Source organism: Oratosquilla oratoria, chromosome 40 (assembly GCF_046742065.1).
Source record: "Oratosquilla oratoria isolate Oo_2021 chromosome 40, ASM4674206v1, whole genome shotgun sequence".
Taxonomy (NCBI): Eukaryota; Metazoa; Arthropoda; class Malacostraca; order Stomatopoda; family Squillidae; genus Oratosquilla; species Oratosquilla oratoria.
Genome location: NC_134816.1, coordinates 26,700,513 through 26,723,117, shown reverse-complemented (window position 1 = coordinate 26,723,117; position 22,605 = coordinate 26,700,513). Strand labels below are relative to the sequence as shown.

The 22,605-nt window shown below is 43.1% G+C and overlaps 1 protein-coding gene across 3 annotated transcripts in view; it reads right to left on the bottom strand.

Moving 5' to 3' along the window:
• Positions 1-22,292, bottom strand: part of CenB1A (Centaurin beta 1A) — a 48,563-nt gene extending 26,271 nt beyond the window's left edge. Inside the window, exons 1-9 of one of the 3 annotated variants that reach the window (XM_076177409.1) lie at positions 22,045-22,292; positions 14,894-14,960; positions 12,992-13,049; positions 12,607-12,665; positions 10,577-10,750; positions 9,669-9,897; positions 4,283-4,378; positions 3,386-3,644; positions 1,200-1,232 (exon numbers count right to left, since the gene is read on the bottom strand). In XM_076177409.1, coding sequence (XP_076033524.1) covers positions 1,200-1,232; positions 3,386-3,644; positions 4,283-4,378; positions 9,669-9,897; positions 10,577-10,750; positions 12,607-12,665; positions 12,992-13,049; positions 14,894-14,946 — 961 coding nt within the window. In that variant the 5' untranslated portion in view covers positions 14,947-14,960; positions 22,045-22,292. The remainder of the gene's footprint in view (positions 1-1,199; positions 1,233-3,385; positions 3,645-4,282; positions 4,379-9,668; positions 9,898-10,576; positions 10,751-12,606; positions 12,666-12,991; positions 13,050-14,893; positions 14,961-22,044) is intronic. The other 2 variants (XM_076177407.1, XM_076177408.1) reach the window with 2 other exon arrangements.
• Between the last annotated feature and the right edge of the window lie 313 nt (positions 22,293-22,605).

Below are 22,605 nucleotides of genomic sequence, written 5' to 3'. Positions count from 1 at the left end.
TGAAAAGATGATGCAGTAAGAATGGATATTCCTCTCATCTGCTTCATGAATTATCTTGAATGGATGAGGATGAGGGAATGGGTTATTGTGTGATGAAGCAGTGGGGGTAAACCAGCTCCAGCTATCAAGCCCTACTGTGCCTTCCTGCACTGCCCTTGACCCCCAAGTATGTAGCAGGGGACAGAGTAACCCTTCATCCACAAGATGCTGAGATGAGAGGGTCATTATACAGGTTTCATTTGTGTATGAAATGAGTGTTTTGACTTGGCCATACCCCATATATGAGAGAAAAGGGCCTCTGGTATTGATCTCTATATACCAAAATGGCTTTTTCCCCTTAATAAGGGAGGTAGCCAGACAAGGCATGCAACCACTCCAATCCATCACCCATTTGCTTCTTCTCATCTCAGCTCCTTGTGGATGAAAGTCCATCCCTGCCCTCCACCAACCGCCCAGGTCAGTAGCAATGCAGTTCTGTGTGCGCTCATTCATCTGGTACTGACACATAAGCAAATACAAAATCCAAGAAAGACTTCGCATATATAAGCCAAACGGAGACGGTTCCATCATCTCACCTAGTCTAAAGAAACCAGCAATTGAAAAAAAAAAGTAAAATTGATTATTCACATGCATCATGATACACTGATACTGCTTTACAATTACCCAATTTGGCAGTGTTAATTTTATGCACATACAGTGTCGTGAAATATTCACAATTTATTCATCAATGACTGCTCTCAATAAAAAAAAAATGTGATCCAACAATAATTACTGAAATAAAAAGACCAAAGAGTTAGAAATAAAAATCTAACAATTTATTTCTAAATTATAAATTCGGGTGTGAATCAGTGAAGGGAGTTGAACCCTAATAAATATGCATTACATCAAGCAAAGCAATTAATAAAAACTTGCCAATGCAAATGAGCTCAGACTACCATTGAAGTGATGAAAAGAAAACAATTTAGGTGGTAATGAGCTGTGACCATCATCTGGGTGCTGACTGAGCACGAGACTTCCGCTCAGGTTGTGTTTTGACAGGCACAGGAAAGAAGGTAGCTCGCACAAGTGGGAAAAAATTCGACCAATGAGCATAAACATGACCAAAAGACCTATTAGCCCTCATGTGGGCTCTATTGCCAAGCAAAGGTGATGAGCAAAAGCTTCTACTTCTAGAAATGCTTGACATAGTTCATCGATACCTCTTGGATTATTTCTGTTAGTCTTTCCATTTCCTTTGTAAGCAGCAAAGGAAATAAGAAACTGCAAGTGAAAATAGTTTTCAAGGCAATCATAATTTTTTTTTCAATATTTCAAAAGAAATGCAATCATACAAGCCAAAAAAAAAAAAAAATTCAGTACTGAACAAATCATAATTACAATCATACTGTTTCCATATGCTTAAAAACTAATTACATGAACGTATCTAAATACAAAGGAACCAACAACGAATACCTGCACATGGTGGTCCTGCAAGATGGATGTCAAATCATTTCCTTGCCACCTATCTTTAACCCCTTCTTTACCGACCCGTCAACCTTACGTAAACAAACGTTTCAAACCGTCCCACGAATGGCTGGAGCCTTATGTTTGTAAACACAGACCCAGAAACCGAGGCCTTGAGAGCCCTCAATACACACAGCTTATACCTGTGACATGTGCGTGTCACGGGGAGCACGCTCGGTTCCTGGCGGGTGCACTCAGCCGTGAAACGCAGGTGTCACAAAACACACATCTGGTACTCAAGGGGTTAATACCTACCAACATTCTCATATCTGGAGGTGCAGCCCTGAGGAACTAATATTCAGTCTCCAAACTAAGCCCAAGACCTCTAACAAATATTTTTCCTCCATCTTTTCACATCCCGAAACCTAGCAATGACTAGCTGCTCCCTTTCTACCACTACTGTAACCCAGTGATACTGAAATAGTTCCACATTAATACATATATATATATATACATATATACATATACAAACAGCTTTCCCCCCTCTTACAAGGGAGGTAGCCAAAGTCAAAGGCATAAATCCACCCCCACCCATTTCATCCCCACATACTCCATTCCCATCCACTACCCTTCCCTCCCTCTTTTCTTGGCTCCTCCTGGATGATGGGTCATCCCTGCATCTTGCCCACTGCCCTGGGTCAGAAGCAATGCAGCAAGACACGGCACATTCACAACAAGGCCACTTCATTTAATTGGCAGACCCCCTCCCTTCCATACAAGAATTCTTGCCTCAAGTTTCAATGACTGGAAAGCCATAGTGGCTGGCAATGGCCCCCTAGCCCTTCCATAGATTTGTCTGTAAAGAAACTTTGGACTGTTGTTTGTGTGGAATTAGTATCACACTATTTCTAGGTCACCAGATAAAAGAAGGAGGGGGGCAAATGCTGGCTGTCAGCTCTATGTGAAAAGGTGCAAGAAATACATCTAAGAGTTGACACTTGGTCCAAATACAAAGCATCAGCCCCTTCGAGCTGCACCTCCACTGAGGTGAGGAGGTTCAAGGTTTTCGCAAATGGGCAGCAGGAAGACAACTGTTGTCCCCCTTGCAAGACAACCACTAGCACTGGTCCCTCCCATGCTAGTACAATACAAACAACAGCCCAGGTTTTTTTTTCCCCAAAGTGATCTATAGTAGGACCCAAAGAGCACGGTCAGTCACCAAGAAGCTATAGGCTTCTAGTCAGTCAAATGCAAGGCAATAATTATTATGTGAGGGTTGGGAATAAGGCTACATCATGGTTGTTCAATGTACATGTTGCAAGAGACCTACAGTTCCCCAGTAACTGGCACCACCTACATCTTTTTAATACAAATAGATCTCTCCAGGATGAAATGTCAACCTACTGTTTATGTTATACAAGTCTGTACATTTCCTAATTCACCAGCTGGGAGGAGGAGGAGGAGGAGGAGGAGGAGGAGGAGGAGGAGGAGGAGGAGGAGGAGGAGGAGGAGGAGGAGGAGGAGGAAGAGGAAGAGGAGGAGGAAGAGGAGGAGGATGGGAGCAAGTGGAGGCAAGACTGCTCTGGTATAGACACCAAATGTCCCCACAATGGAGCAGCCTCAAGACAGAAGCAAGGTTATTGATGGAATCCGAAGACAAGTGAGAGAGAGCTGACCCTCTCCAACGTCCCTCTCGTAGAACTGCCACAAGCAGGCTCCTAATGTTGTTCCCGATGAAAGATAACATAATGCCGTTCTAGTCTTTTATCTAATATGTATCCTGAATATTTGCATGATCACTATGTCAACAAGCAAGAACAAAGGTATCAATTCCACGAGTAAATATGTAACACGTAAACACTAAGCACACACATACATAAGAAATAAAACAAAATTTTTAAAAATATATATATAGTATTGGGATGAAAATAGGTAATCTTACCTGATCTCTTTCTGTAGACAAGCTGATTATTCTGTAGTGTGAAGTAACGTCTGTTCCATGTCTTAAACGCATTTGCAGACCGCTTGAAGAGATAGCCGTGCATGGTGACCTGGGTGTGCGGAAAGCCATCTTGGGACACGAGAGAATCATGGGTGGAGTCCTGGTTACTCACGGGAATGATATCTTTGTCTGTTACTCCAGCATGACGATTTTCAAGACTTTTTTCTAATTCTGACGTTGCTGTTCGCATTTGTTCAACCTGTGAAGTACGAACATTTGAACATAATAATTGGGGAGACTGCAAGACACCATAAGGCCTACACTAGGCAGTTCCGTGTACCTTACCACCTTTCATCCCAATCCATAAATTTATCTAATCTTCTTTTAAAACAACCAATTGTTTCAGTGCTCACATTGTTACCAAGTCGTTTTTGTCTTTTGTAATAGTCTTTTGTAATATCCACTTATCAATAAAGATTACGAAACATAAAAACAAATATAGAAGTATAGGGATGACCCTTCCTCCACCGAGAGCTCAGATAGATGGAATCTCTTAAGGAGGGATAAGGAAACATTACAGTACTCATTGAAGATGCCCTTCAAGAAAAAACGTCAAACTCAATACACAAACAACCCGCAGAGAAAAGATCCACAAAAAAAAATAAAATAAAATAAAATAAAATCACACCCAACAAGAAATACACTGGTTGACCTACGCTGAGGACACCATCCAGCATCAAGACAGTACGATGACAGAATAGGTCTGGCCACAGATTCAAGCCACCCCAGACGCAACCACACACAGATCACCTTGTACTACGTTCCCACATACTAACAATCACCGTACAAAAATAGAATATCCCTCTTTTCAAATACGAATCAACTTTTACGACATACCTCCTGACTAATTGATTTGAGTGATGGGTCCAGTTCTGTGCACAAGTCTGTTCCTTGGTGGTAAAAGGTGCTGTAAGCATTCATGTAGGACAGAAGCTGCAAAGATAAAAAGAGACGTTTTTATAAAAATAATTGCATACTAAAGACTGAATGATAGAAAAGATGGAAAAGGTGGAGCTGGAGGAAGAGGAAGAGGAGGAAGAGGAGAAGGAGGAGGAGGAGGAGGCAGAGGAGGAGGAGGCAGAGGAGGAGGAGGCAGAGGAGGAGGAGGCAGAGGAGGAGGAGGCAGAGGAGGAGGCAGAGGAGGAGGCAGAGGAGGAGGAGGCAGAGGAGGAGGCAAAGGAGGAGGAGGAGGCAAAGGAGGAGGAGGCAAAGGAGGAGGAGGCAAAGGAGGAGGCAGAGGAGGAGGAGGAGGAGGCAAAGGAGGAGGAGGAGGAGGAGGAGGCAAAGGAGGAGGAGGAGGCAAAGGAGGAGGAGGAGGCAAAGGAGGAGGAGGCGAAGGAGGAGGAGGAGGCAAAGGAGGAGGAGGCAAAGGAGGAGGAGGAGGCAGAGGAGGCAAAGGAGGAGGAGGAGGAGGAGGCAGAGGAGGCAAAGGAGGAGGAGGAGGAGGAGGAGGCAGAGGAGGAGGAGGAGGAGGAGGAGGAGGAGGAGGAGGAGGAGGCAGAGGAGGAGGAGGCAGAGGAGGAGGAGGAGGAGGCAGAGGAGGAGGCAGAGACGGAGGCAAAGGAGGAGGCAGAGGAGGAGGAGGAAAGGGAGGAGAAAAAAAAGAAGACGATGAAGAAAAAGAAAATGAAAAAGAAAACAAAGAAAAAAAAGAAGAAGGCTCAAATCCCCATACATAGGTGGAACAACAAGAACAATGCTCCTATCCTGTATATTACAATTAGATAAATACATATTTCTGACAAAAACACATACAGACCACACTAATGTTAATATAAAGCAATATATCACTTACATATATTCTGACGTTAATAAAAAAGAATCCACATAAACTAGTTAAAACGGCAAAACAATGCCAAGGGAACGACCATCCTAACACAAAAAGTATAACAAATTATGCCCCACTTTGACTGAACTAGCTAAAAGCTGCACAAAACCAAATCTTATCTTTGATAAAGATAAGAAAATAAGTTTGGAGTGGGAGTTCTCAATCAATACTCAAGGCATTTTTTTTTTTTATGTCATGGTTATGGTCCTTATCAGTTTTATTTATGACAGAGAAAAAAGAAGACAGAAAATGATGAAGAAAAAATAACAGAGAGAGAAAGAGAGAGGAGGGAAGGGGAGAGGAGGGAGAGGGGAGAGGGGAGAGGAGGGAGAGGAGAGTGAGGAGATGAGGGGGAGGGGAGAGGAGGGAGTGGGAGAGGGGGAGGGAGAGAGGCAGTGGGAGGAAAAGGATGGGGAAAGGATGGGGAGAGGAGGGGAAAGGATGGGGAGAGGAGAGGGGGATGGGAGAGGAGAGGGGGATGGGGAGAGGAGAGGGGGATGGGAGAGGAGAGGGGGATGGGAGAGGAGAGGGGGATGGGAGAGGAGAGGGGGATGGGAGAGGAGAGGGGGATGGGAGAGGAGAGGGGGATGGGAGAGGAGAGGGGGATGGGAGAGGAGAGGGGGATGGGAGAGGAGAGGGGGATGGGAGAGGAGAGGGGGATGGGAGAGGAGAGGGGGATGGGAGAGGAGAGGGGGAGGGGAGAGGAGAGGGGGAGGGGAGAGGAGAGGGAGAGGGGAGAGGAGGGAGAGAAGGGGAGGGGAGAGGGGGAGGGGAGAGGAGGAGAGAGGGGGAGGGGAGAGGAGGAAGAGAGGAGAGAGGGGGAGGGGAGGGGAGATGGGAGGGGAGAGGGGGATGGGAGGGGAGATGGGAGGGGAGAGGGGGATGGGAGAGGGTGAGGGGGATGGGAGGGGGAGAGGGGGATGGGAGGGGGAGAGGGGGATGGGAGGGGGAGAGGGGGATGGGAGGGGAGAGGGGGATGGGAGGAGAGAGGGGGAGGGGAGAGGGGGATGGGAGGGGAGAGGCGGGGGATGGGAGAGGCGGGGGATGGGAGAGGCGGGGGATGGGAGAGGCGGGGGATGGGAGAGGCGGGGGAGTGAGAGGAGAAGGGGAGTGAGAATGGAGGGGGAGTGAGAGGAGAAGGGGAGTGAGAATGGAGGGGGAGTGAGAATGGAGGGGGAGTGAGAGGGGAGGGGGAGTGAGAGGGGAGGGGGAGTGAGAGGGGAGGGGGAGTGAGAGGGGAGGGGGAGTGAGAGGGGAGGGGGAGTGAGAGGGGAGGGGGAGTGAGAGGGGAGGGGGAGTGAGAGGGGAGGGGGAGGGGGAGGGGGGAGGGGGAGGATGAGGAGAGGGGGAGGATGAGGAGAGGGACAGGAGAGGAGGGGTGAAAGAGGAGGGGTGGAAGAGGAGGGGTGGAAGAGGAGGGGAGGGAGGGAAGGAGAGGGTGAGGAGGGGAGGGGGAAGGGGAGGTGAGGGGGAAGGGGAGGTGAGGGGGAAGGGGAGGGGAGGGAGAGAAGGAGAGGGAGAGGAGGGGAGGGAGAGAAGGAGAGGGAGAGGAGGGGAGGGGAGGTGGGAGGAGGGGGAGGGGAGGTGGGAGGAGGGGGGGAGGAGGGGAAGGGGAGGGGAGGTGAGGGGAAGGGGAGGGGAGGTGAGAGGAGGGGGAGGGGAGGTGAGAGGAGGGGGAGAGGAGAGGATGGGAGGGGAGGGGAGAGGAGAGGATGGGAGGGGAGGTGAGAGGAGGGGGAGAGGGGAGGTGAGAGGAGGGGGAGAGGGGAGGTGAGAGGAGGGGGAGAGGAGAGGAGGGGGAGGAGAGGAGAGGAGGGGGAGAGGAGAGGAGGGGGAGAGGAGAGGAGGGGGAGAGGAGAGGAGGGGGAGAGGGGAGGGAGAGGAGAGGAGGGGAGAGGATGGGGGAGGGAGGGGGAGGGGAGGGAGGGGAGGGGGAGAGGGGAGGGGAAAGTAGGGAGGGGGAGGGGGAGGGGAGGGGAGGGAGGGGGAGGGGAGAGGAGGGGAGATGGAGGGGAGAGGAGGGGAGGGGGAGGGGAGGGGAGGGGAGAGGAGGGGAGGTGGGGAGAGAGGGGTGGGAGAGGGAGTGAGGAAGTGGGGGGGAGAGAGGGAGGGGAGGGGAGAGGAGGGGTGGGAGAGGGAGTGAGGAAGTGGGGGGAGAGAGATGGTGAGAGAGGGAGAGAGAGGGAGGGAGAGAGAGGGAGAGAGAGAGAGAGAGAGAGAGAGAGAGAGAGAGAGAGAGAGAGAGAGAGAGAGAGAGAGAGAGAGAGAGAGCAGTAGAGAGAGAGCAGTAGAGAGAGAGCAGTAGAGAGAGAGCAGTAGAGAGAGAGCAGTAGAGAGAGAGCAGTAGAGAGAGAGAGAGAGAGAGAGAGAGAGAGAGAGAGAGAGAGAGAGAGAGAGAGAGAGAGAGAGAGAGAGAGAGAGAGAGAGAGAGAGAGCAGTAGAGAGAGAGAGAGCAGTAGAGAGAGAGAGAGCAGTAGAGAGAGAGAGAGCAGTAGAGAGAGAGAGAGCAGTAGAGAGAGAGAGAGCAGTAGAGAGAGAGAGAGAGGAGTAGAGAGAGAGAGAGAGAGGAGTAGAGAGAGAGAGAGAGAGAGATTTAGAGAGAGAGAGAGAGAGAAGTAGAGAGAGAGAGAGAGAGAAGTAGAGAGAGAAGTAGACAGAGAGAGATAGAGAAGTAGAGAGAGAGAGAGAGAGAAGTAGAGAGAGAGAGAGAGCAGTAGAGAGAGAGAGAGAGCAGTAGAGAGAGAGAGAGAGCAGTAGAGAGAGAGAGAGAGCAGTAGAGAGAGAGAGAGAGCAGTAGAGAGAGAGAGAGAGCAGTAGAGAGAGAGAGAGAGCAGTAGAGAGAGAGAGAGAGAGCAGTAGAGAGAGAGAGAGAGAGCAGTAGAGAGAGAGAGAGAGAGAGCAGTAGAGAGAGAGAGAGAGCAGTAGAGAGAGAGAGAGAGCAGTAGAGAGAGAGAGAGAGCAGTAGAGAGAGAGAGAGAGAGAGAGAGAGAGAGAGAGAGAGAGAGAGAGAGAGAGAGAGAGAGAGAGAGAGAGAGAGAGAGAGAGAGAGAGAGAGAGAGAGAGAGAGAGAGAGAGAGAGAGAGAGAGAGAGAGAGAGAGAGAGAGAGAGCAGTAGAGAGAGAGAGAGAGAGAGGGTGTGTATTTACCTAGCTGTATTATATGGGAAGGGAGCTATGCTTGTGGTGACCCATCTTTGTATGTCTCAGGATCAAGTTTTTTCTTAAAATCTTGAATAGTGTTTGCACACGCTGTTTCTTTGTCTAATTTGTTCCCAGTATCTATCACTCAGTGTGGGAAGCTATTTTTCTTTTCCCAGATCTCTTCTGTAATTATCTTTTTTTACTTTCTTTTCGTGTCCTCTTGTTTTTTCCCATTGTCCCATTTCAATAAATCATTCTTATCTAAGATTTCCATTCCCTTCATAATTCTATAGAGAGTTAGTAGGTCCCCTCTTTCCCTTCTTTGTTCCAGAGTTGGTAATTCTAATTTGGACAGTCTTTGTTCATATGTCATTTTGGAAAGAGTTGGTGCCAGTTTTGTTGTTGCTCTTTGTATTCTTTCTAAAAAAAATTATATTCTTTTCGGTACTGGGTGTCAATAGTGTTGCTGTGTACTCAAGTTTTGGTCTTATTAGTGTAGTTTTTTTTTTCTATCATTTCCTCATCCAAATAGGCAAATGCCACTTTTATTGACCTCAATAAATTGTAAGTCTGTGCATGTGTATGTGCAAGAGAGTGGATTTGGAGAGGACATGTGAGAGGATAGTTGATAGAAAAGCACTGTGGGATGTGTCACAGATGTACGAGATGGTGGGGGGGGGAGGTTAAGGAGCAGTCAGGAAGGTCTGGCATGAAGGTAGGGACTGAAGGGAATGAGTGGCATGAGGACGAGGAGAAGGGACTGTACCAGAGTGGTATGACATGTCTATGATTCTTCGGCATGTGTGTATTTACCCAACTTGAAATACACAGGAGAGGAGCAATGCTTGTTGTTTCCCATCTCCTAATCTCCACTTTATCATACCTAGCCTCAAATTCCTGATAGGAGGTGAGCGAGTCATTGTTTGTGAATGACACGGTGCTTGTGGTACTGGGGTGGACCAGGGCAATTGGTGGTGGAGCAGTTTTTTTTTTTTTTCAGAGGTAAATTGGGGGAGTGGGAGGCAAGAGGAAATTGAGAGCTTTAAATATTTGAGGTCACATGCAGCAGGGAATGGAGAGGTACAGTGGCGTGTGTGTGCTTGAGGGGGGGTTAGCTTGTAAAATCTCCAAGGGAAATGGAAAATGTCATAAGAAATAGATATATAGGTATGACGGCAGAGAGAAAACTATACAATGGAGTGATTGTGCCCACAGTACAGCATAAAACAGGGCATGCCAACAACAGAACACTTACCGCCTCAATAATTTCGTGACGTTTCTTCCCTTGTGCCATTGAAATGCCGTGAACGTAATCAATGGCAGTGTGTCGAAAGGCTCTCCGTGTAGCAATGAGTAAATTGTTCATCTCCTCAGTCTCTGGCACTCTCGATTTTGAGACGTTCGAGGCCCGCTGCAGCGAATTGTCCAGCTCTCCACTAACACGTTCAAAATATTGCCGCAGGTCCTTTGTGTTCCTGATTTCACTGTAGGAAAAATAGGCCGTATTCAAACATAAGTTCATATTGCTAGGAATAATAATAAAAAACACTCACTTCTTCACCCTTATAAGGGAGGTAGCTAGCCAAGACATGCACCCACTCCCATAGTTAGTTGAGCAGTGGGATTTTGTAGAAGATAACTCCTACAAAATCCCACTGCTCAACTAACTCAAATTGTACACTTTCATCCACAACTAATTCTATTCATCCTTTACAGCCAGCCAAGGCACACACCTACATCCATCCATCCATCCCACTTCTACAACATCATCCTTTGTTTCCCTTTTGTCTCAGCCTCTTGTGGATGAAGGGCATTCCTGTCCCCTGCCCAATGCCCAAATCAGCGGCAATGCAATGAGACGCAGCAGAACCACAACAGGACCAGTTGTTTCATTCAAACAGCAACCTTTCTTCCTCCTCCCTTTGTGCAAAAATAGACGAGGAGAGATTCCTTCAGGCCAGATCAATTTATATTCCATTCACAACTCTATATTCCACCCACAACCATTCTCCACTCACACCTATCACTTGCCTTTTCCCTGTCTCCAAAATCTCTAAATAAAATTTCTCTAAAAAATCTATAACTAACAATTCATACTGTATATTCAAGGGCTGAATAGAAAAATAAAAAACACTACACATCAAAACAACCTTTATAACTTACTTGTTGATAAAATTGGAGAGATTCTTGGTTATGCATCTAGCGGCTTGGTCAACAATAATGGCCTGGTACTTTATGCATTCTGCCAGAGCATGCAGCAGCTTATTCATGGACGACTGCACAGCTGTGTCCTCCCGGAAATAACCCGAGATGTCCCAAAGCACATTCAGAAACTGTCTGAAGAAAATAAGAAAACCTTAGCACACATTTTTCAAAAAATTGAGTTCCCCTCTTCAGCATGGAAATCTTCATGTTTTCTTGTTGCAACCAAAATTCAGTGCTGTGCTTTGCTGTGCTGTGGATGTACTGTATCTTGATACATTGTTTCTGATCCAGGATGGTGGACAGGATACAGGGATGACTCACCATCCATGAGGAGCTAAGATGAGAGGAAGGAAAGGGTGACGGAGGGAACTAGAATGAGTGGGAGTAGGTATGTGCCTCTGACTTCGCTACCTCCCTTATCAGGGGGAAAAGGCTCTTGATATAAAGACAGATAAATAGACCAAAATTCACACCCTATGCTGTGTGGTCTTCCCATTCATTAAGACCCCTTTCTACGTATATAGTTAAAAGCCAGGTAAAAACAAATTTGCTCAGATTTAACCAATACTATAGCATAAAAATAAACTGTCGAGACATTACAAAATGGAAGATGAAATAACCACACAAGCAAAAGAGGAACGGGATTTAAGAACATCAGAGACGATCAGCTGTCACAAAATCATATAAAAGGAGTCACAAGGAAGACTTTTACATTGCCTGTAAAAAAAAATCCACTTCATACTAACAGAAACAATGCAACTCATTAGCACCACCACCATCTATTATTACACACCAAAAAGCTCCTGGTCATACTGTAACCATTACTAACCTCCACCTACCATGCACGTGATCCACACGCATGCGACATGGCACATGTGTTGAGCAACTCCCCTCTTGCTGATTTCGCTTTCCCAGAACAAAGCGCCTAACCCCCGCACTACCTAAAGACAACAGGATGTCGCCACAAGAAGATGCCTAATGTCACCAGAGAAACCCATTAAACCCCCATTATCATACCTGCCCCAATTACATTACCCGTAAGCTAACATATATATATATATACCATGCCTAACCACACCCACCAACCATACGACTAACCCCTATCTATAGAACTAACACCAATAACTAACAATAGAGCGACTAACACTTTCACTTACCACAACCCACTAATCCCCTTTACTAGTGACACCTATGACACCAAGACAGCGGAGCTGGTTAAGTCAAGAGCCTGCCAGAGGCCAGAGCTGGTTTGGTCAAGAACCTACCAGACGGCCAGAGGTGGCCAGGTTAAGTGCCTGCCAGACGCAGATGTGCCGGAGGTTAAGGCCCAGCACTTACTGTATTTTGCCCAAACGGCCCATATATAGTCTGTTATATTTTGCCCCAGAATGTTTTTATTAAATAGAAGAAACTCCAGTTTGGAGTTTATTTCGCCTGCATTAAGTCCATCTTATGTCACCACAACCATTAACGGTTACAATGCTCACTACCCATAGTTATCTTGTGTATTTGGTATCTTTCATATTAAAGTATAATGTACATAATCACAAAAAAATATTCCATGCAGTAAGAGTGGGGGGAGGGGGGTTTATATGTATTAAATATGGTACATACATATACCAAGGCTTTTTCCCCCTTACAAGGGAGGTAGCCAAAAAGAAAAAAGCATAAAATCATTCCCACCCATTCCATCCCTAAATACACTCCACTCCCCTCTTTCACAACTTAATGAAAGATTAAATATGGTCATACAAAAAAATTATTAAAAATATATATATATATATATACTATTATCATTACATATAAACCAAAACTATTAAATTGACCAATTTGTGCAACTGTACAAATTTACATCAAAATGTTTTCAAAATGAGAGGCACAACAGACTAGGAGAATCACATTACAGAGGGCTCATGATGGTGGTCTAACCTTTTAAGTTACAAAGAGTAACACATACGAAGGTAAAGATAACTGTAATAGTGACTCACTCTTGTTCATGGTTGAACTGTTTGCCAGCTGTGACCATCTGCTTACACTGCCTCACCACCTGCAAATAAGCATCCACACTTCAAGTCTGTATTCACCAATGAAATTTATCTAAAATTGACATGCCATACAAGGAAGAACAAGTGAGGGTACATCATTTTACACCTACCAATTGATAACCATGCAAACTATCAATACAAATCCAATAATCCCTTTACAATAATATTTTCAAATATTAACAAATGCTAATGACACATCACCATACATAAACAAATAGGCCCTTTCCACCCAATTACTGAATTACACAAATGTCAAAGTACATTTAAACTATTCTGACTAAATATCCACTGATACTTCAAAGACACTTATTACCATTGATAGTCTTACCTTATCCAGCTTCCCTTCCAGAGTATCTAGATCTTTCTCGTTCAACTCTAGCAACTGCCTGTGAATACACAAAAAAAAGGTTAATGATGCTTTCAGGTTTCTTATACATACATATACCAAAGGCTTTTTCCCCCTTATAAGGGAGGTAGCCAGAAAACAATGACATAAAAACCACTCCCACCCATTCTGTCCCTATCACACTCCACTCCCCTCCACCTTCTTCCCTCCCTCATATCTTGGCACCTCTTGGATGACAGGTCATCCCTGCATCTTGTCCACTGCCCTGGGTCAGAAGCAGTGTCACAAGACACAGCACATCCACAGCAAGACCGTTTCATATAAATAAAGCAAAAAATATATCTGGCCTGTGGCATGTACAAGTTGAAACAAGTTTTGATACCATACAAGAGATCAGAATCTGTGGTTAAGCACTCTTGACTTGTATGATCCATATGCACACAAGAAATTTTCATACCTCCTTGCAACTATTTTTTGGTACAAGCTGAGCTTTGATTTTACACGAGGGATCAATGACAGGTACCTGCAAGTAGTAATCCTACAAGACTAACCCCACCTGTTTTCAAAATCTGTCAATAGTATCACCTCTGTGTAGTGGTGCAGTCTCCGAATTTAACCCAAAATCTCCTTCTATCAACTCTGACTGTACTTCTTCCAACTTTTCACATCATTAGAGACAACCTCCCTTGTACTATAAGCTGGTGACAGTTCCAAAATAAATCAACACACACAGCAGTCCAACATCCCTTGCTTGAGAGATCTATGGGAGAGCTTGAGGACCACTGCCATCCACTGTGGGTCTTCCACTTGGTAGAACTTGAAACAACAGCGAATTAATCAATATTATTTATGACAAGCTATCAGCACCACCTCATAGTACATGTACCTATTACTACCCTTTTTTCTATATTCTAATTTAATGAAAATACAGATTTATTGAGATGTCTTTGGTCCTCAGGACAGAGGATGAGATGGATGGATGGAATACAAGGGGCTTTCTGCAAGAGAAGAATGTCTATTGAGCAAGGAAGGGAGAAGATAGGGTTGAGTGGAGAATAGTTGTGTATGGATGATATTTTGATGCATCCCAAGGGAATTTCTCCCCGTTTTCTCATTTTCCGCATGAGCCATGCAAGTGAAGCAGCCCTGCTGCATATGTGCTGTGTCTTGCTGCATATGTGCTGTGTCTTGCTGCATATGTGCTGTGTCTTGCTGCACTGCTTCCAACCTGAGCAGTGAACAGGTGACATGGATGACCTTTCATCCATGAGGAGCTACGATAAGCGGGGAGCAAGGGTGGTGGACAGGAGTAAAATGGGTGGGAGTGGGTGCATGCCTTTGATTTGGCTACCTCCCTAAAGGGGGGAAGAAGCCTTAGTGTATATATATATATACATACATACACCAAAGGCTTTTTCCCTATTACATGGGAGGTAGCCAAAAAAAAATTAAGGCATAGAAACTACTCTATGCCTTTATATATATATATATATATATATATATATATACATATATATATATATATATATATATATATATATATATATATATGTACATATATATATATATATATATATATGTACATATATATGTACATTTATATATATATATATATATACATATATATATACACACACACATATATATATATACACACATATATATATATATACACATATATATATATATATACATACAGATTCTTATCTCATGGAAATACAGATTTAATGAGATGACTTTGGTCTCAGGTTGTCATCTAATAAAATTTCATTGTTACATGTGAGCAGAAAGTTGTTCATTACAGTTATATATTATGGAGTGAATAAGGTAACTTTTAGACCATGTTATTATACTTGAACCTTAGTCTTTGGAAACTAAACCCACCTGAAATATGGCGTGTCCCTCTGACACTCATCCATGTCTACAAACGGCTGCATTTCTCTCCAGCTTCCTAGAAACATACGATAACATTATGCAAAAGAAATTAAAATATATATATATATATGTGTGTGTGTGTGTGTGTGTTCTTGTCTGAGTATGGCTTAAGTGGTAAGTGGTGTAGAATAGGATGTTAAGTGTTAGAGTTTTTTTTTCTTTTTTTCTTTTTTTCTTTTTACAGTACTGACAGTGGAAAATTTTCCCTCCTTAGACAGGAAATATTAACAGGATTTGACTTTGACAAGGCTCCTTGAATGACAGTGTAGACTTCCTCTATTCACAGCTGGAGGAAAATTAGATCCATTATACATTCAAAACCCTCAATCTATTTATCAAAGTTATCAAAGGGTAACTGTGCTTTCTTGGGAGGGAATGTACTGTGTTTTGCTACACTGCTTCTGACCCAGGCAGTAGGGAAGACAAAAATGACCCTTCATCCATAATGAGCTAAGATGATAGGGAAACATGGGCATGGATTAGGTGGGAGTGGGTGCCTGTCTTTGACTTGACTACCTCCCTTACTGTAAGAGGCATAGAAAGAGGGGCAGAAGACAGGTTGTTGCATTTTATAGGTAGGCTGTTTGTAAATAACAGCCGAGCAAGCTGCCAAAGTCCACTTTGTGTAGGTAATAAAACAGCTAGGCTCAGGAGCTCAAAATACATTTACTTATTGCTGAAATGACATTCCTTTGTAACCTAAGTAAGAATTCTGCAGAGACTCGATATTATTCTAAGTAAACAATATTGCCGTAAAGGCTTGAAACAAAGAATCTGATTGGTGAAAGGGTGGAGGAGAAAATTTTCGCTGTTTAATGAATGCAAGATCATGCCCTTTGGGTAGGATCTTAAATATAAAGTTAAAGATCATTGAACTAAGAAAATCACTACGTCACTGCAAAGCTCACATAGGATCCTGTATATGTGCTCTTGGGGGATTCCTTAGAAGAACTTCGGAGAGTGCGCTGTATTCTAAATCCGAAGAGAAGATATTGAACAATCTGGAGTTTGATTCCCCCAAACAGAAGATAACAACTGGAGGGAGGGACTTACCACATCAGTGAGTGAGAGCCGACAGTGGCGACTACATTACAAGGGGAAGGAGACCCTTGGTACATTTAGATAGGTCAAAAGATAAGAAACATCCCTGAAAGCAGTAGAAAAGGCAAGCAATTGTACCTTTGCCCATATGGGTTATTCTAAGCAAAGCCCCTCCCTTTTCCAGCAAACTGGAAGATGCATAAAAAAAAAAATAAATAAATAAAATAAAAATCTATGCAAAAGGTGATAAAAAAAACAAATTTCCATCTGAAAACACCTGAGCTCAAAAGTAAACATTGTGTGTAAATTTCACAGTTTTTGTGGAAACTAATAATACAAGATGACAATGTTATACAGAAGCCCTTATTTCATCCAAACAAGTTCATGTAAATCATAACAACACGTGTACATGATATTGAGCCAAAGGTAAATATTTTCACAAAATAATGATGGTCTTCTCTGTAAAGTTTTCTTCAAATGCTTAGTTTCTAATCAACATTAATGAGAAATTAAGACACAGATATCAATGTCGCTCTGACACCAAACAAAATCAGAAACAGTTATTGTAGTTTTATTTTTCCCCACCTGAATTTGAATTTTCCATTTCCAAGACAATATATAAAATAAAAAATTTCTAAAATGCCTACCAACTTATGGCAACACCATTTTTTTTTTTTTTTTTTTTTTTAAGTGGGAAGGGTTGAAGGGATGTTGGCCCTGGACATCCCAACAGGGTAGGGCAGATCATTTAAAAGGAAAAGAACTTAATCAATTTAGTTGATTTATATCTAAATCAAATAAAGATTGACCGATTGATTTATGGAATTTTTTACTTTAAGGCCAAGCACCAGAGCCGGTAGGCCATTCAGCACAAATCAAATAAAGTGTTCATTAAATGTTTCATCTGTGTTTACATATTTCTTGGTACTAGGCTTTACTTGAATCTTTGGGGAATCCAACTAGGCTTTATACTTGAATCTTTAGGGAATCCAACCAAGGAGTTGGCCCCAGGGATCCCCAAACCTCTGCATGCCACTGGCAACACCTATCCTATCCTGGGTCTGGTTAGGATACATTACAATACTGATCAGACATGGCAGCAGCAACATCATAAATCTATATATTCATGTATGCATAGATTACAGCAAAGATGTAAATTTGTGAAACTACATGTTTAGGGTTGCTATAATATTGGCAATAAATTTTTTGAAGTGCACACCCACGCAATATAGCAATAGAAAATCAAATAATTTTGTAAACTATAATACATCAAGCTGGGAAGGGAGATGTGGGTTTATGGAAGTGCATATGGGCCTGGTAGTGAAGAGTGTAGAGGAAAGAGAGGCTTTTTGGATGAGTGCATAGAGGGATTAGGGAGAAATGTCAATGTAGTTGTATTGGGAGACCTTAACCCCTTCACTATGGGCCAAAATCTTGCAGGCAGCGTTAGCTGCCAGACGTGCGATGTTGCGTCATAATACTCGCATTATAAAAAATAAAGTTACCGCTTATATAGCTCGTTCTCTTTCACCCGTGAATTTTGATAACCATAGAAAATATGATGAAGCTAGTTTACAGAGTATGGGGGTCACGCAGGTACGACTACAAAAAATATAATCAAGACACCGACATTGGCATCCTCGCGTACCCACTTGCTCCGCATGATGCCTATGTAGGCGTCATCGTATCGAAGGGGTTAATGCTAGGGTAGGAAACGAACCAATAGACAGAGTGATTGAGAAGTATGGAGTTCCAGGTAAAAATCATAGTGGAGAATTGATGGTGGAGATGTGTCTCAAAAGAGAGTTGATAATAGCAAATACAGTGTTTAGGAAGAAAGTCAAGCATAAGTACACTTGGGAGAGGGTGGTGGATGGAAGAGTGGCAGATAGAGCGTTAATGGACTATATTGGTGACCAGGAGTATGGTAGGAAGAGTTAAGGATGTACATGTTCTAAGGGGAGAGAGTGGGGGAGTATCAGATCATTTTCTGGAAAGTAAGTTGAGTGGAGAACAGATGGAGAAAGAGGAAAAGGGCAGAAGGTAGAGAGGTACTTACAGTGAACTGCTTAAATGAGAAAAAAAAGGAGGAGTATAAGAAGCTGAGAGAGAAGTGGGAGGGAGTGAAGGATAGAGTAGAACTTGGAGTCAGAGGGAGTGAAGGATAGAGTAGAACTAGGAGTGGAGGAGGAATGGGGATGGTTCAAGGAGGGAGTCATAAGGTGTGCAAAGATGGTATGTTAAACAAGGAGGGCGGGAGGAAATAGAAGGAAGGGTAGTGAATGGTGGGATGAGGAAGCAAAGAAGGGTGTAGAAGAGAAAAAACAGGCTTTCATTGATTGGCTACAAATTAGAACGAGGGAATCGTATGAGAGGTACAAAGTAAAGAGAAGGGAAGTTAAGCATAAGATAAAGGAGGCAAAGAGGAGAGCAGATGTGAAATGGGGTAAGAGTATGACAAATTTTTGAAAGTAATAAAAAGATGTTTTGGAAAGAAATTAAAAGAGGAAGAGGAGGCAAATCAAGTAGAGAAGAAAAAAAAATGTGCAGATGGAGAGATGATAATGGAAGAGAAGACAGTGAGAGGAAGGTAGGCAGAGTATTTTAGGGAGTTGCTAGATGTGAAAGAGGATAAGGAGGGAAAGGTAGTTGCAGTGGGAACCACTAAGAAAATGACAGTGATGAGTGAGGAAAATGGAGAAGAAATAGGGAAAGATGATAGTGAAAGCAGCTGTTAGGATGATGAAACCAGGTAAGGCACCTGGGTTGGATGGATGCCATGCAGAATGTCTGAAAAAAGGAGGTACAGTTATGGTGGACTGGCTGGTGAGGTTATTTAACGTTTGTTTAAGAGAGGGAAGAGTGACAGAGGACTGGAGGAGTGCCTGTATCATTCCACTTTACAAGGGAAAGGGGGACAAGTGTGAGTGTAGTAATTGCAGAGGGATCAGCTTGTTGAGTGTAGTTGGGAAGGCTTATGGGAGGGTCTTGATTGAGAGGATTAGGAAAGGAACAGAGGGATTAATTGGTGAGGAACAGTGTGGTTTTAGGACAGGTAGGGGTTGTGTAGATCAGATTTTTGTGGCAAGACATATGTAAGAACGCTATAGGAAAAGGTAAGGATGTTTTTTGGGTTTTTATGGATTTGGAAAAGGCTTACAACAGGGTAGACAGGAAGGCACTGTGGGAGGTATTGCAGATATATGGGATAGGAGGAAAGCTGTTAAGAGCCGTCAAGAGTTTTTATGAGAGTAGTACAGCTTGTGTTAGGATTAGAAATGGAAAGAGTGAATGGTTTGAGGTAAAGGTGGGACTTCGTCAGGGATGTGTTATGTCACCCTGGCTGTTTAATCTATACATGGATGGGGTGGTGCGAGAGGTAAATGCAAGGGTAGTGGGTCAGGGGTTGGAGATGGTTAAAGAAAATAGAGATATGTAGGAAATAAGCCAGTTGTTGTTTGCTGACAACACTGCACCTGTAGCAGCATCAGAGGAGGGATTGAGGAAGTTAGTGACAGTTTGAGAAGATGTGTGAAAGAAGGAAGCTGGGCAAAAGTTAGGTGATGCGATATACAAGGAGAGAGAGTGGCAGCAGGCTGGAAGTGAGTATTAAGTGAGAGAGACTAGAGGAAGTGGATAGTTTTAGATACTTGGGTGCGAATGTGGCAGAAAAGGGAGGAGTAGGGGTGGAGGTAGAATGTAGATTGAGAGAAGCGAGTAAATGTCTTGGTGGATTAAAAAGTGTAATGAGAAAAAGACATTTGGGAATGGATGCTTAGAGGTTGTATGAAGGAGTGATTGAGCTGACAGCACTGTACGGGGCAGAAACATAGAACATAAGAGAGGAAGAGAGAAGGAGTTTGAATGTGTTTGAGATGAAATGTCTGAGAAGTATGATAGGAGTTACTAGGCTAGATAGAGTGAGAAATGAGGAGGTGAGGAGGAGAGCTGGGGTGGAAAGGGAGTTGGGAGATAGGACTGATGAAAGAGTATTAATATGGTTTGGACACATGGAAAGAATGAGTGAAGAAAGATTAGTAAAAGAGGTGTGGAAGGCAGAGGTGGGAGGAGTGAATATGAGGGGGCATCCTAGGATGAGATGGATGGATGGGGTAAAAGGGGCATTATGAAAGAGAGGAAAGTCTGTTGTGGAAGGACAGGAGAGGACAGGCGATAGGGGTGAATGGATAAGGGTTGTGTATGGATGATGCTGTGATGCATGAGGGGGTGGGGGAGGAGAGGGGGAGGGAGTATGTATGAGAAATAAATTGACGCAGCCCGAAGCGATTTCTCACAGTCTTCTCCTTTTCTGCATGAGGGGAAGGAGAGGGGGGGTCGCCGAATTAATGAAGCGGCCTTACTGTGGATGTGCTGTGTCTTGCGACACTGTTTCTGACCCTGGGCAGTGGACAGGATGCAGGGATGACCCATCATCCAGGAGGTGCCAAGATGTGAGGGAGGGAAGAGAGTGGAGGGGAGTGTATTATGTAGGGGATGGAATGGATGGGAGTGGTTTCTATGCCTTTTTCTTTTTGGCTACCTCCCATGTAAGGGGGGAAAATAGCCTTTGGTATATGTATGTATAATGTATCAGTGTAATATATGCTATTCTTGGCGGAAATAACAGAAAAAGCCGCTAAAAGATATAAGCACACAAATGTAGCCACTTCAGTTGCTTGAGACGCCATCTTTATTTTGGTAGAGGCAGAGGTCAAAGAAATTAAAGTATGAAGAATTTGTCTATTCTAACCTAACCTACCTAACTTATCTACCTACCTACCTACCCACCTACTTAACCTAACCTATCCTGCCTAATCTATCCTACCTAACATAACCTATCCTACCTAACATAACCTATCTACCTAACCTAACCTATCTTACCTAACCTAACCTGCACTTAGTAATGTGGTATCTGTAATTCTAAAGGTCATCAGGGTTGTCATTATCTCCAACCTCCGAATCTATCAAAACAAAGATGGCATCTGAAGGAGTCAATGCGACTTCATTCGTTTCTGCATAGGTTTTAGCAACGTTCACTGGTATTGATTTCCACCAAGAAAAATATTTATTACATTGATGTATTATTATTTTCAAAATTAATATTTAATTTTCTATTGCTATAGCCCGTAAGCGTTCCTTCTAAAAAAAATTCCCTATTCTATTGGTATTGGCAAGCATGACCTCACCCTTCCCTCCTACATCCTTTAAAACCCCTCACTCCCCCCTTTACGTCCAAATATGTCATATCTAGTCATAAAAAAATTATTTATTTGTGATGTTAAAGTGTTGCAAACAAATCTTCAACAATACAGAGAAATCTCAAAGCAATAATAAATCAAGGAAAAGTCCTTGCATGCATGCTAAGAAAAAAGTACCTAACAATCTTTTCAGAACTTAAGAAATTGCAATGGAAACTACACACAGAGAGTGACTGCTCCAATATGACAGAATCTACCACAACGTGATATAATGGCTGAGCAAAGTATGTTATAATGTTGTTAATATTGCAATGGCAATAATCTGATCATTTACCCTTCTTTGACTGTCACTCTGAGTGACTTCTGCTCCTATCCAGAAAATATTGCAAATAACCACCTATGGGTCTGCTGCAAGAGCGCCCAAAGCCAATAGATTACTTTGTTAACAATTAAAACAATACCACTTTGTGTTACAAAGTAACACCATTTGCATTACTACAAAATGAAATGCAAGTGCAATAAAACCTGGTACCAGCCAATACTATTCTGCTACACTGTTTTAATGCTTTTTTCCTCATATTATCCTAAGTATGTTGACTGTCTACTAATTACACACGTGCATCTATTTTCACCAGCGTCTAATTTGTATTTCAACGAGCATACATTTGTTTAAGTTTAGTTCAACTTTCACAACTCCAGATTTCCGGGACCCGAAAATAGGAATAAAAACCTACAAATCAATATCCTTCTTTGCAAACTACAAACAGGATTTAAGTGTGTTCAATGACGACATAAATTAAAGATGACAACTGAGTAAGAGAAAATATACCAGCTGACATTTAATAATGACTATAAACTTACCTATTTCGATGTCTGTCACTTGGTAGAAATTTCCGTTTAAGACTCTTAATTTATAGTTGCTTTGTCGCTATCTACGTCATTTTAGTAAAGTATAGGGGAGTACACAACAAAGGTGAATGCGTTTTTACTCAAATTATTCCATAAACTCTTTCGATAACGTGTAAAACCAAAGTAATCTGCTAGTAACACTACATGAAAAGAGTCTAGAGATAACCGAGTATAAACACTGGATGAAAAACATTTCAGCTCGGGCTAGACGGACCTTTCTTTCGCTTATACAAAATCCGATACTTTATTGAAGCTCCTTTAAGACCTCTAAACTAATTGAATACTACTATGCAATCATTTTACAAACTTTATTTGAAGATTCGTCATACATTCAATGGAAATGTCTCATGTTCAACAGAAATTATGTTAAAACATAGAAATTAAATAAATATATCGTATCTAATCTTGTAAAACACCCTTAATTTTTTACAGAAATCATAAGCTCTTGCATGATAAAATACCATTAGTGGGCGTCATTATGATAGCATTCGGATTGATAACGTTAACGGACTG